This window comes from Kogia breviceps, chromosome 16 (assembly GCF_026419965.1).
Source record: "Kogia breviceps isolate mKogBre1 chromosome 16, mKogBre1 haplotype 1, whole genome shotgun sequence".
Classification (NCBI taxonomy): domain Eukaryota; kingdom Metazoa; phylum Chordata; class Mammalia; order Artiodactyla; family Physeteridae; genus Kogia; species Kogia breviceps.
In genome coordinates, this window is record NC_081325.1 from 4350591 (window position 1) to 4365257 (window position 14667).

The window sequence follows — 14667 nt, forward strand, 5'->3', positions numbered from 1 at the left end:
ACAGACAGCAGATGAGAGAGAATTCCAAATGGCAGATCAGACACCTCCCCAATCAACGTTATCCTTTTGAAGTTCTTTATAACATGTTTTACATTTCATCTTCTACATTTGCTCTGCAAAGAAAAAAAAAAAAAGAATTTTACAAAAGCTTGTATCCAATGTTCTGGTCATAAATTGTACTTTTTTCCTTTATGCCTATCTCACCTATAAAGTTCTGACCCTAAATAGAAGGGAGTTAGTGCACGAATTGTTTGGTCCATAACGACACCAGACTTAACACTGGGGGAAAAACAGCTTGGCTTATTGCAATTGAAAGAAGCCAAAGCATAAGGACACTCTGGCTCAATAAAGAAAATGATCAGTCCTTACAGCTGGGCCAACGTTAGGACACCAAGGCAAGTGAGGGACTTGGCGTGTCTCACATGCTTCACCCAAGTCCTGGCTCCGTTCTAGAAGAAACATACATTAAGGAAGGTCAATAAAATACCTATAAACAGAAACGATTTCCACATATATCCAAAGTTTTCCAAAACCAAGTCATTTTTTTCACCTTTTCATCTATAGCAGTGCTGACTGCTTATAATGATAATTCAGAAAATTCCCATTTTCCCAAGGAACGAAGATACTGTCACAACTGCGCTGACTTGGTTTGACATGTGGAGAGAATGGCTGTAAGTCCATCAGAGTCCCAGGCTGTGGTCCGGAAGATGCTGTCGCTTGAATATGCACCGCGCTTGTCTCCTCTTGCTTCTTTATTAGTTGCTCTCAGCTAATGGAAAAGTGTATGGAGTTAACGTAAGCATAGTGAACGCTTCCAGAATTTTAGGAGGGGATTATTTGCTGTACCGCCAGGCAGTTCCCCTCTAGATTACTTAAATTACCTAGGACAGTGTAAATGCTGTCAGCAGTTTCCAGGTTGGCAAATTCAAGTTGTGCTTTTGGCAACTTCCTGATTTTTTTTTTTTTCAAATATTTTCCAACCATGGTTGGTTGAATCTGCAGATACGGAACTGTGGATACGGAGGGAAACTAAAACAGAGTCAGGTTTGGCAAACAGTTTACTAACAACTGTTTGTTGAGTTGAATGGTAATGAAAACCCAAGATAGAAAGTGATCAGAGTGTCCTGCAGTTTCCGGGGCTGTGCCATTGTCACCAGCCCAAACTCTTATTAGTCACAGATGGAATAAACACTTCCTTTTCTTTCCCCGTAATGTCCTCAGGAATTCAGATGGGAGATACATCATCACACGGCTCCTTCGAGCACTAAAATGATACCAAAACACTCCCCACGGCTCTTCCCTGGTGGCGCAGTGGTCGAGAGTCCGCCTGCCGATGCGGAGGACACGGGTTCGTGCCCCGGTCCGGGAAGATCCCACGTGCCGCGGAGCGGCTGGGCCCGTGAGCCATGGCCGCTGCGCCTGCGCGTCCGGAGCCTGTGCTCCGCAACGGGAGAGGCCACAGCAGGGAGAGGCCCGCGTACCGCAAAAAAACAAACAAACAAAAAAAACCAAACAAACAAACACTCCCCACAAGGAACGCCCCGAGCAAAGGATTCTTCAGATCATGGGAATGAGGGAAAATATCGAACACACTGTAATAAACAGAGCAGGTATTTTTACATTTATTCTTGGAAGGATAGCGAGTTCTATAGACGCAGTTTTAGGAGTAACTTTCCCACTTTCACCTTTTTATGGTTCTGACAGTGGTGATATAATTAACGTGGTAAAATCATCAGATAATGTCTTCACCAAGCTGATTCGGGCGGATGGAGAGACAGAGCTATAACCACTCCCCGCCCCCCCCGACCCATCACGCGCTGCTGAACAGGAGGAAGCCCGTGAACGTGGTGTCGTCGTCCTCATCCGCAAACAAGCCGTTGAACCTCTCCCCTCCCGTCACCTGCAACCACACCTCGTCCCCGAGCTTCAGCTGCAGGACGATGCCACCGGACGCCTGGTCCTCGGAGCTCACGTAACCGTCCTTGGTGTGCAGGACTTTTACCCCATTTTTGACCAAAGACACCTGGACGTTCCTGGAGAAAACGGTGATGTGGTAGGTGAAGTAATAGACGCCAGCGACGTGGCAGGTGAATTTCCCCGTGGCCACGTCGTAGTGGCCGAACTCGTTGTACAGGACCCTGTCGAACTTGACGGGCGCGTCTGACGGAGGGAACTTGCTCAGCACCGTGAGCCCCACGGTGAAGGCGCTTTTGGGCAAGACTGGCGTCTCCCCAATTTTCCCTTTTTCTCCTCGATCTCCTTTCCAGCCTCTCAGTCCCCGGGCTCCGGGCTCACCCTGGGGCCCCAAGGGGCCGGCATCTCCCCTGGGACCCGGCTTTCCGGTGGGGCCCACGGGGCCAGGTAAACCCGTTGGGCCCGAAGGTCCAGTGCTGCCCTTTGGCCCTTCTGGACCAACGGGACCCACGTCGCCCTTCTCCCCCCTCTGCCCTTGGGCGCCCGTCTCTCCTCTGAGGCCTTTCTGTCCCATGGGGCCCACAAGTCCCTTTGGGCCGTGTTTCCCTGGGGGGCCTCTTGAGCCCTGATCACCTTTGACGCCCTTTGCTTCAACGTTTCCATCGGCTCCTAGGCGGGACGAGAAAGGACGGAGGAAGAGGTGGTTTGTGAGACTTTGCTTGTGAAACAACTTCGGTTTCCTATTACCGAGCAAGCGAACGAGATCAGGCAGCGCACAGGTTCAGCTCATGCTGAGCGTTTGAAAGTTAATTTATTTGTCAGCTGTGCAGATGCACACACGTGCACAAAACACCCTTTGACTCTACTGTATCAGCATCGGGGCTCACGTTAGAAATCACAGTTTTTTGGGGGACTTCCCTGGCGGCCCAGTGGTTAAGAGTCTGCAATTCCAATGCAGGGGGCGCGGGTTCAATCCCTGGTGGGGGAACTAAGATCACGCATGCCGAGCGACGCGGCCAGAAACAAAAGAAAGCGATGGCAGCTCTCTGCGCGTCCCTGAGGGGGCACATCTTTGGAAGAGGGTAGAAGGCAAACAGCAGATTCACCGGGGCTGCTTTGGTAGCTGACGCGCAGCCCTGATGACGTGACGCCCCCCGAGAAGCCCCTCGCTGGAGTCAGGTCGTCCTGGGTGGGCGCTCACGGCTCTTGCCGCGTCTGCCGGCCTGTGCACCGCGCCAGGCGCAGGGCGCTGTCGGGTGCCGCCTTCCCCCCTCCCCGGCGCCTCCTGCTTCCCACGCCCTGTGGACAGCCGGGGTCCGAGCCCCGGCTCTGGATGAGACGCCAGGATCCAGCCCAGTCTCCACCGCTTATGCACAAGCTGATTCCCCAGCTATACCTGGTTCCTCACCTGTACGGCTGGGATAATAAAGTGCGTCCTTTATAGGCTGTTGTATTAAGTGAGTCGACACATGGAAGGCACTTAGAGCGACCCAGTGGGGCGAGAACACTCTTCGTGTTGCCGTGGTAACCATCCTCCCTCCCCCTCGGCGACAGCTGCCAGCATCCTCCCTGCCTCCAGGGCCCGGCTCAAGTGCCAGCTTCTGCTGCAGTGCCGCCCGCCCGGGGCGCTGAGTCAGAATCCAGCGTCCCTCCTCAAGGCCCGGCGCTAAATCAAGGCTTCAGCAAACCATGCAGCGCGGGCCACGCCCAGCCTCCGCCTGTTTTTGACAGCCCGCAAGCTAAGAACAGTTGACACTTTTAAATGGTCACAAATCATGTTCTGAGATTCGTGACAATTATGTAAAATGCAGGTTTCACTGGAACACAGCCCCACTTACTAAGGCATCCTCTACCCAGCTTGGCCCTGTGACAGCAGAGCTGAGTAGTTGTGACCGAGACCCCGTGGCCCGCGAAGCTGAAAATATTTACTATCTGGCCCTTTATGGAAAGTTTGCCCATCTCCGCAGTGAACCCTGAGCTTCTGGAGAGAAGGACCGTGTGGCCTTTATCACTGGAGCGCCCTTGGAGCCTCCGTAAGGGACTTGTCCTTGGTAAGCACTTAATAATTCCTATCCTATCATTGACGGCTCCGGCTGCGGACACAGCAGGATGGAAAGCCATCTCTGACCTGGTTCTCCTTTCTCTCCGGGCATCCCGTCCTTCCCTGGGCCCCCAGGATGTCCTGGTTCGCCTGATGGAAAATGAGAAAATAGGCAGAAGTTAAAATTCTAGCTCCAGTTTCCCTCGATGGGGGTCCCAGTCAGCGATGGAGCGTCCCGGGGAGCCCCAGCCCGACCCGCACACCCCACCCCTCACAGACCTGCGGGGGGAAGGGAAGGCAGGGGCAAGCAGCGAGGGTGCTGAGTGCGCCAAGAAGCGGGTCGTGCAGGGGATTGGTGGGTTTCCCAAGCAGCCGGCTCGGATGATGACCACGATCGCGTGTTTCTCACGTGACAAGGACCGGGGGGGGGGGCTTTGTCGTTTGTGCTCCTTTTCCATCACTCTGTGGGGAGTGGAGTGGGAGTACTAGCCTCCTATGAAAGCGCAGATGACCATGGTTACACCACACTACTTGGGATGGGAGAGAGGGTTCCAGAAGGATCTCTCTAGCGCCCTACGGTGGTGGTCAAGGTGCCGTGGAGACCCACTGGGACATCAGGCCACGAGGTTCCGCTGCCCCGAGCACCAGCATCCTATGTTATGTCCACGCATGTATGTTTGTAAGTTACGTACAGGTCATGTTCTAAAAACATGTTCATCATAAAACATACACACGGGACTTCCCTGGCGGCGCAGTGGTTAAGAATCCGCCTGCCAATGCTGGGGACACGGTTTCGAGCCCTGGTCCGGGAAGATCCCACATGCCGCGGAGCGACTAAGCTCGTGCGCCACAACTACTGAGCCCGCGTGCCACAACTACTGAAGCCTGCGCGCCTAGAGCCCGTGCTCTGCAACGAGAAGCCACCGCAGTGAGAAGCCCGCGCGCCGCAACAAAGAGCAGCCCCCGCTCACCACAACTAGAGAAAGCCCGTGTGCAGCAACGAAGACCCAACGCAGCCAAAAAATAAATAACTTTTAAAAATAAAATAAAACATACACACAAATACATTCGAAAACGGTAAGACAAAGATTAAGTTAATTTTCAGTGTGAGAAATGTGACATAATATCCTTCTAAGAAACGTGTGTTGTATATAATCTAAATAAACTATATACGTAGCGTGCAAGTCTTAAGGAAGTATGTGAAACTTGAAAGAACGGGGACCACGGAGGAAGAAGCGGGGAGAATGAGTAGCAGCGGAGAGGTAGAGGAATTTGGTGCCGGGTACAGGAGCATCTGTCTTCCTTCTCTCTCCATCTATCTTCTTCTGTGTGTATAAAATATGTTATAACGAGCGTTTTAAATTAAACCTCCCAAATTTGGAGACAGACCACCCAGCGCACACATGCGCCCTTGAGCCGGAGAGAGGATAAGTGCCAGACGGGACCTGAGACCTGGCCCCCACCCGCGCCCCTGGCCTGCAGAAATGTTGCCTCGGCTCTGGAGCAGAGGGGACTCAGACGTCTGTAGAGAAAGCGAGGCTGTGAGCCCGCAGTTTGAGTCACGGAGGAGACGGATGCGACGCTTCCACCGAGAAGAGTGTAAAGGAGAAGCCGGCGAGGCCTGCCCGGCGCTGCGCAAGCGCCGAGGTTCCCTGGGCGGCGGGCGCCTCCGCGGAGCCGGGTGAGAAAGCTGCGGCCGCGGAGAGCACGTGCCCCAGCCCCGGGGGTGCAGGCCGCGAGTGCACCGTCCACTCCGAGGGATGATAGATGATACAGGAGGCCCACAAAGAGCCGCCCAGAAGCAAGGCCTGCGTCGGGCCGTCGCGCTTGGAGGGCAGCGGAGCCAGGTTCTGACAGCATCAGCTGAGCGACGCCTTCCGGCGCCTCTCCTCCCGGCCCAGCCCAGCCCGCTGCTGGGCCCAAGGCGGTCCTTGCAGTGAGGAGGCGCGTGGGAGTGACGGGGGCGGGGGGAGGGATCTCGAAGACACAGGGTATCCTGTGCGCGTGCGCGTGCACACGCACGCACGTGTACGCACATGTACACGTACATGTCCACACGTGGTCCCAGCGGGAGGGTACGGGATGGATTTCAGTAAGACGGAGGGTTTGCCATTCACTTGGACAGGGCCTTTCACTCCCCAGAAATGAAACGGGCCTAATGCCCCAAAGCGGCGTGGACTTACTGGGGGTGTTGTTTTCCGGTAGGAGAGACCAGCGCCGAGTGCAGGGCGGGGCTTGGTGGGAAGGGACACTTCCCCCGGTGACCCTCTGCCGCGTCCAGCCCACGCAGTAAACGCTAGGCCACAAACGTCCTGAGCAGGGAAACACCTGGAATGTCACACATCTGTACAGCAGGCTTCCCACACTAATTCTTGTTTCTCCAAATCTTAAAGGCTTTTTCAAAAGCCATATTCTAACAGCATTTGCTGGCAAAGCATTAATTTCAGTCCATCCTGACACTGCTTTCTGTGTATTATGCCATTTTAATATTGCCAGAGGAATATCTAATTCCCTGGTATAATAAAGACATATCAAAAGAGGCTTCTAAATGTGTATCATTAAGTTTGGTGAAGCTTTCATACGACGTACTGAGAAAAATGACAGCGGCTTGTGTTCACGCTTCTCGCGAGTCCTGAAATGCCTTACTTAATTGGCTTAATTGGCATGCATCTTCCTATGAGTCCGTGATACCCTTGGGGCATCCACAGTCAGGACGAGGGCATCTCAATGAATGCAAATGTAAATTCACCCGCCCACAGTTATAATAATTTCCAGGTTGGGGGCGCAGACGTCTTGACAGATCTGACTGACGTTCATCGTTGTTTTTTCCTTCTAATGCACATTTGAAGAACTCACATTAAGAACAGAAATGGCAGCTCTGCCCTTCTCAGGATTCATTACTGCTTGCATTATCAAGTTCACCTTCACCCATCAGTTTTTTTGCGGGAGTATTTTCAGCACCCATCTCTTTGTGATAGTTCAACAGCATAATCGGAGAACCCCCTGGGCCAGGCACACTTAGTGCAAAACATCCCAACACGCTGAAGGTCAGTGAACGCGGGAGGGTCCGGGCCAGCCTGCTCACAGTGTGGGCCACCACTCTTCCCATGGGACGTGGTCCAGGCCCCGGACGACACGTGTGTATCTGCAAACCGACCAAGTGAGGCCATTCACAGGGATCCACACAGCAAACGTTTTAAACGCTCGATTTTGTTCTTCACCTAAATTTATCTTTTAAGATGTCACTAGAAGTTTCGATGTTTTCTTCCTGCACCCAGATGGGTCCTCTGCTTACATCTTAGGTGTACGACCCTATGGTCAGACCAGGGCCCAAGAACCCCATTCAGAAATCAAGCCTACAGGTTTTTGTCGTGTAAACCACTGACACATCCTGGCTTTGGGGACTGTCCCTCCCAGAGGCTGGATCCTGTCCCCAAGTCCCCAAACCGTGGGGAGGTCCCGGGACACAGCACAGATACCCGAGGAGCGGCCGTGTGGCTCCAGGGCCCTTTCTGTTCCCTGGCGTTCTGCACCGCCTGCCTCACGGCAAGGCCTGCACCGCGGTGAGTGCTCTCTGCCCCGGACCTTGCCGTCGGATGTCTCTCCAGGGCCCGGTGCCAAAGATCCCTCACGCCTGTCGCCTGAGGCAGAAAGATCTACGACATCGCAAGCTCCTGAAAACGGCCCTGTAGTATCGGAGATGGTGGCCAGCAGACAGGCAGCCCCACTCGAAGGGAAAGCCCACGAGGACAGGGGTCCTCGTGGCCCGTGCTGCCCTGTACCCCACACCCAGCCCGGATCTGGCCGGAGCAGGCTCTCCATCAGTGTCTTCTGGGCGATGGATGGATGGATGGATGGATGGATGGAGAGGGGTGAGCGCACAGGCGGTGAATGAATGAATGAGGTGAGAGGAAGGGGTATGAGCGGAGGGCAGCTGCAGGCACAGGTGGTGGGTACCTGCGTCCCCCTTGTCACCCTTTGCTCCATCTCGTCCATCTCTCCCGGGCAATCCATTGTGACCCGGGTTCCCGGGGACGCCAGGGTGGCCCTGCCTGCAGGTGTCCTGTGAGTTCACCATCCCTGCGCAGACTCCGGAGACGAACAGGAGCCACCAGATCCTCATGGCTCAGATGACAAGAGCTGGACGGAAAGAGGGAAACAGACTGAAGGGAGAAACTCTCATCGCCGGGGCCACGGACAAAGCCTCTGCTCTTTGCAGTGGTCAAGCCTGGACGGCACGGTCAGGGGGGCAGCTGGGAGCACACTGGCTGCTCACAATCGAAGGACCCTGTCCTTGGAAGGACGCGTGTGACTAGGGAGACTAATGGTGGGCGATCCAGGAGAGAGCCACGTTCCAAGTCAGGAAAGCCCCGCCGACCGTTTCGCTTTGGGCAAAGAAACTGCAACTGAGCCTTTCACTTTGGCCACACCCCTTTTTGCAGCCCGAGAAGAGACGGCTGCTTCCCTCACAGGGCTACCGTAAAACCCCAGTTTGAGGGCTTCCCTGGTGGCGCAGTGGTTGCGAGTCCGCCTGCCGATGCAGGGGACACGGGTTCGTGCCCCGGTCCGGGAAGATCCCACATGCCGCGGAGCGGCTGGGCCCGTGAGCCGTGCCGCTGCGCCTGCGCGTCCGGAGCCTGTGCTCCGCAACGGGAGAGGCCACAGCAGTGAGAGGCCCGCATACCGCAAAAAAAAAAAAAAAAAAAAAAAAACCAATTTGAGCACATGGGGCATGAAAGCACATTTTGAACAGTAAAGCAAACACGGAATTAGCATTTGCTCCAGCAATCCCACTTCTGGGCACACACGCAAAAGAACTGAGGGCAGGGACTCCCGCAGCTATCTCTACACCCACGTTCACGGCAGCAATGCCGCCCACGATGGCTAAAAGGTGGACGCCACCCACGTGCCCATTGATGCGTGACTGGATAAACAAAACGTGGCCCATCCACATGATGGATATGAGTCAGCCTTAAAAAGGAGGGAAATTCTGACACAGGCTACAGCATGGAGGAACCTTAGAGACGTTGAGCTCAGTGAACAAGGCCAGTCACAAGCGGACAGAGGCTGTGTGCTTCCACTTACATGAGGTACTGAGAATAGTCAGATGCAGACACAGAGAGCAGAGAAGTTGGTTCCAGAACCACTGCAATGAGGTGAAGGTCAGAAAAAAATTGAGTCACACAAATTTCTTGGTTTCCAGGGCATATAAAAGTTATGTTTATACTATACTGTAGTCTATTAAGTGTGCATAGCCTTGCGTTGAAAAACAATGTACATACCTTAATTTTAAAAATACTTTATTGCTGAAAAATGCTAACCATCGTCTGAGCCTTCAGCGAGTATAGTAGTAACAAGATCACAGATCATCAGAACAGATGTAATGGTGATGAAAAAGTCTGAAATATTGTGAGAATTACCCAACTGGAACACAGAGAGACGAAGTGAGCAAATGCTCGATGTAGGGTTGCCACAAACGTTTAGTTTGTGACAAAATGCACTGTCGGTGAGGCGCGATAAAGCGACGTGTGCCTATATGCGTAGTAACAGAAACTGGAAGCAAATATATCCAAATGCACATGGTTGCTTTGGAATGGTGAGGCTATGGGAGCTTTTCTTTTTTTAAAATGCTTTCTTACAGTGTCTATAAAACTATTTCTACATACACATTTTTCAAACCCAGCTAGACTGTCATCCAAAGGATCCCATCACCGTCGTATGGAAGCCTCTGTGTGTCTCAGGGTGCAGTCTGATGCAAGTAAAAGTATTTTGGGACGGAAAGGCAGATGTTTCCCTTTAAAATCACAAACTTATGCCGTTTCAGGAAATTGACTTGAGTTTTCTTAGAGCCAAATTCCATAAATAATCTACACCTTCCTCTTCTGTTTAACTCAGAAGTGACTGGCCGTAGTCAAATCTAACTTGCACAGACCAACCTCTGTAGGGGGTTCTATATTTTTCCCTTTGAATTTTTTCAAAATGTGTTACAATTATTCCAGTAATAAAAAAGATCAGGAGCTCATATAGGTGTCAAGTTGGGATAAACTCCATTTTGCTCTCCAGCCAGAGAAGAGCTGAGATAAAAGCAAACATCCATCCTTCTGTGATTCTTTCCCCGGCTCTGCACACCTGACACGGGCGGAGATGTATCACCCCAGGCCCGGCAGGTAGGACACACTTCGACAAAGGATCACGAATAAAGGAACGTGCTTTGCTCGCAAAGAAGCAGTGAGATAAGTTGCAGCACCATCTCTAAAGAAGAGCTTTTTAGAAGAAGGACATGACGAGGAATAGAGTAGAAATTACATTCATGTGTTATTTTTCAAAATAAAAAGTTACGTTTGCGTTTCTCACAAAGCCTCTGGCTGCCTCCTCAGTCTCAAGGCTTAATTCCTACTTCTGGTGTTTCCCCAGAGCGCACTGGACCTAGGACCCCGTCTGCTTCCCATCCTTCCCTCCCCCGCTGCCACCCTCCCTCTTGTCTTCTCTGGATCCCTGCCCCCCCGGCCCCGCCCCTTCTCCACGCAGCACCTAGGCTAGCATCACTTACAGGTAACAGCTTGCTGAAGACAGCAACTGCATCTTCCTCCTTTCTTATTTTCAGCACTCAGTCAGATATTTGTTGAGTGGTTGAATGAATGAATGACAGTGAATGCATAAATGACTATTATCCTGGTTCCGATCACACGCACATCATCACCAGGGAGGCGGCTGGGTGCTGAAGCCAGTCCTTGTCGACGCTCTTGGCAGAGCTCGCTAGTCTCTCCAACAGCCCGCTCGCCATCACCAAGGGTAACAGGAATGTTAGTTGGCACGTGGCTGCCCACAGTAGACTCATTTCCCAGCCACCCTGGCAGCCCAGATATCACCGCGAAACTAGATTTTGGCCAGTGGGACGTGGGGAAAAGGGGCACGTGCACCTGATGGACCAGGACCTTCACGGGAAGGGGTGCGTCCTCCCTCATGAACTGGAGGGCGACACTTTGGGGACGGAGAAATCCTGGTCTCTGATGACAGCACAGACCAGGCCTGCCCTCCCAGCCCATCTTTGACGTGAGAGAGAAATACACGTGCTGCTAACTTGCCCAAGCCTGTTATTGAGGTTCCCTCCTGGAGCTAAACCTACGGTTTTTTTTTTGTTTGTTTGTTTGTTTGTTTGTTTTTTCCCGGTACGCGGGCCTCTCACTGCTGTGGCCTCTCCCGTTGCGGAGCACAGGCTCCGGACGCGCAGGCTCAGAGGCCGTGGCTCACGGGCCCAGCCGCTCCGCGGCACGTGGGATCCTCCCGGACCGGGGCACGAACCCGTGTTTCCTGCATCGGCAGGCGGGCTCCCAACCACTGCGCCACCAGGGAAGCCCTAAGCCTACGTTTTGATGGATGCAACTCAGCCCAGCAAAGTTGCTGTGGACCCACTGGGTCAAAAACCCTTCAGGTGATACATGAAAAATCCCACAGCAGGCCCCGCCTTAGACAGCAATACAGTCGGTGTGAATGCAAAGAGACTGGACACAGTCCTTCTGTTGAATGTCAAGTCGGGGGGAAAGAGGGACCCTGGAAAGCCCCTGTGACCCCACAAACCTGACATACGGAAATGGTTAGGGGCAGAGCAATACAGACTGCAAACGGCTTTGGAGTCACTGTTTGTTAGACCCAAATAAAATAGGTCCTTACTTCTTATATCTGGGTTGTTTCTCCTATGCTTGATCTAGCTTCTCCTTCACTACTGAGTTTCTTCCTGAAAGGTTACTCAGGGCCCCCCCTGATTAATTTTCTCCAAGGACATGCTGTCCCTAATTCACGGCCAAAATTAAAGGTTTCTACTCTTCAAGATTCTTACTTGCCCGAATGAGGTTTAATAAAGACCTGCCAGAACCCAGCTGAGCAACCTTTACTGGGTCTCCAAACCTCTAGCCTCTAAAGGTTGCAAGGGATGAGTGAACCCAGCATCACCCCCAGACGTGACAATCCGAGAACCTAACTCTCCAAACTGCCTCCACTGAATACATTTTCTTCCACTTTCTCTATACTTTGTACATATGTATTTCTTCTTCAACATGTGTTGAAGGCCTTGTTTTAAACTACACTGGGTAAGTTAGTATTACCATGAATATAAAAAGGTACATGTTAACATTTGTGCAAAAAAAATCCATGGGCTTCTTTAGAAAGCTCTCTAGAAAGGTCTGCTAATTCTCATGATTTATTCTACGGTTTCAGCCCTCCTCGCAGCCACTTTGCAGAGTTCTAGCAGAAGAACTTCAAAATCCGCTTCTGTCTCCTGTTTAGCCTCTTAAGAATGTCTTTCGGAACTGGCTTAACCCCTTTCCTACCCGAAGCCCTGCAGACAGATACCTACTTAAGCAGGATTATCACACACCAGTGATACAAGAGCTGCTTCAGGACTCTGATGCCTTAAATTGAATTTAAAGAAATTGTTTCCTAAGGCTCTTACCTGAACCCGAGGGCTGCAGGCGGCACCCAGGTGCTATGCAAACAAGGAATCAGGAGCAAAGTAAATAAAATCACACCTTCCTGCCACGCAATTCCCTAGCGGATAGATCTGCAAAACAGCAGGAAGGGGAGGGAACGCGTAAGCACAAGGTGTCTTGGAAGAACTTCAAAAGTTGAGGCAACACTTGAGCCTCTGGGGCATCTTCCAGCAACACCACTCAGTTCGGCCAAGTTAGCTCCTTCTTTCCGTCCTTTTTATTTTATTTTTCGATTTATTTTATTATAATAATTATTTTTTAACAGCTTTATTGGAGTATAATTGCTTTACAATGGTGTGTCAGTTTCTGCTGTATAACAAAGTGAATCAGCTATACGGATACATACATCCCCATATCCCCTCCCTCTTGCGTCTCCCTCCCTCCCACCCTCCCTTTCCCACCCCTCTAGGTGGTCACAAAGCACCGAGCTGATCTCCCTGTGCTGTGCGGCTGCTTCCCACTAGCTAGCTGTTTAACATTTGCTAGTGTCTATATGTCCAGGCCACTCTCTCACTTCGTCCCAGCTCACCCTTCCCCCTCCCCGTGTCCTCACGTCCTTTCTCTAAGTCTACGTCTTTATTCCTGCCCTGCCCCTAGATTCATCAGAACCTTTTTTTTTAAGATTCCGTATATGTGCATTCGCATACGGTATTTGTTTTTCTCTTCCTGACTGACTTCGCCCTGTATGACAGACTCTAGGTAGGGAGAGAAGGTGAGGCAGCTTCCAGGCGAGTCTGGAGGGAGGAGTCCCCAGGGCAGGCCCTTCTCCTTAGAGTGACGAGTGGGCCTTTGCTTCCTCTCCGCCATCAATCACGAGCTAACAGGACCAAACTGAAGACGGTGCTCTCAGGCCTCGATCGGATCCCGGACCCTTAGAACTGACATCACTTAACTAGATCTCTCTGACTCTGTGTAGTTCCTTTTAGTGTAGGCATTCGAGTGCCTAAGAGTTTAATGCCTGTTCTCTTCTCTCTCTCTCTCTCTCACACGCACACACGCACACACGCACACACGCACACACACACGGCACTAAGAAAAACATGGTGAAACTATTCTTTCAATCCCACGTGATCACTGATTCTTATCTTCTCCCATCAGTGTCGATGACCATTGATTTCTGACTTAGAAATAGCATCGAGAACAAATGCACCCAATGCTGTTTCGCACAGAGCCAAGCTGGAATGCACAGGGTGCAGGGCGAGTCCCCCCTCAGCAGAGGTGACCCCCTACCCTCACTGTGCCTCAGTTGCCTTCTCCGTACGGCGGGCAAAACAGCACCAGCGTCACGAGGCAGGGGCGGGGGTTAATTACGTCACGGGTTAAGGGCCTGGCCCCTCGACCGCTAACTCCGCGCGGACGCCTGGGTCCTTTCTCGGCGGCAGGCGCGCGCGCAGCAAGCGGCCCCGCGGACAGCCTCTTTCATCTGCCCCCCTGGCCCCTTCCCCACCCCGGGCCCCTCCCCCTTCTCTGCCTCGCTCAGGGCCGAGGCTGGGGCGCCGGGTGCATCTTCACCCCCAGCCGCCTGCTCCCTGCTCAGCCCCCCCGCACCTGCACGCCAGCCCCGTGCTTCCACCGGCTGGCCCGGTCACGGACGCACCCTCCACGCCACCCCTTCCTGTATCCGATTATGGCAGCGGCGCCCAGCACCCGAGGCGGAAGCGGGCAGCCACCCACGTGATGACGGGGACCTGCATCCTCGCCGAGCATCCCGAGGGCGGCCTGCTCTCCCTTCTCGTTGTCTCTCTGCTGGATTCCGGCTCGCCGGTCGTCCGCCTGCCTCGGGTTTGAAGTCCGCCCTCTCTCCGCCCCTGGAGCAGCTCTCCCCGCCGAGACTCCGCCCGGTGCAGCCCAGCGCCCCGGCCCGCAGCCCTGGGATGGTCCTTCCACCATCGGGGGCTCAATTCCCACCGCGCTCAGACCCCAGCAGCTCACCCGGGGCTGCTCGGGGCTCCCCCTCGGGGGTCTGCGTGGGCCCTGCCTCCTGCCCCGCCCCACCCCCCGCCCCTGAAGTCCTTCTAGAACTCAAGTGTTCACAACGCACGCTGCGTTCTAGCGATGCGCTACGCGCTTGTCCCCCTGGAGCACGCGCCCCACGGGAGGCTCGCCCGCTTCACCGTCTGTCCGGTGCCCGGCGGGAGGGTGGCCCCCGTGCCGGGCCGTCTCCCCAGAACCCCTCTGAGAAGGGCCCTGCCCCCAGCCCTCTCCTCCCTCCGCGGGGTGCCCTCC

At 53.3% G+C, this 14667-nt stretch overlaps 1 protein-coding gene across 5 annotated transcripts; it reads right to left on the bottom strand.

Annotated features, from left to right (window-relative positions):
* Positions 1–1600: 1600 nt before the first annotated feature.
* Positions 1601–14420, bottom strand: LOC131743377 (complement C1q and tumor necrosis factor-related protein 9). Of its 5 annotated transcripts, none has more exons than XM_067016446.1 (5): positions 14130–14420; positions 12405–12512; positions 7913–8095; positions 4043–4105; positions 1601–2583 (listed from the first exon to the last, which is right to left on the bottom strand). In XM_067016446.1, exons 3-5 carry the CDS (start codon positions 8076–8078, stop codon positions 1811–1813), a joined length of 1002 nt encoding a protein of 333 aa, XP_066872547.1. In that variant the 5' UTR covers positions 8079–8095; positions 12405–12512; positions 14130–14420; the 3' UTR covers positions 1601–1810. The 5 variants fall into 5 exon arrangements, with proteins under 5 accessions (XP_066872547.1, XP_058897989.1, XP_066872546.1 ...); XM_059042006.2 differs by having other exon boundaries at positions 14116–14420; XM_067016445.1 differs by having other exon boundaries at positions 13990–14420.
* Positions 14421–14667: the final 247 nt, after the last annotated feature.

Bases quoted from the DNA above. Each gene is read 5' to 3' on its own strand.
- LOC131743377 (XM_067016446.1), bottom strand. From the start codon at position 8,078: ATGAGGATCTGGTGGCTCCTGTTCGTCTCCGGAGTCTGCGCAGGGATG. The intron at 4,106-7,912 runs GTACCCACCACC...ATTTTCCATCAG, and splicing joins GGGTGACAAGGGGGACGCAG to GCGAACCAGGACATCCTGGG. The intron at 2,584-4,042 runs GTCAGAGATGGC...CGTCCCGCCTAG, and splicing joins CGGAGAGAAAGGAGAACCAG to GAGCCGATGGAAACGTTGAA.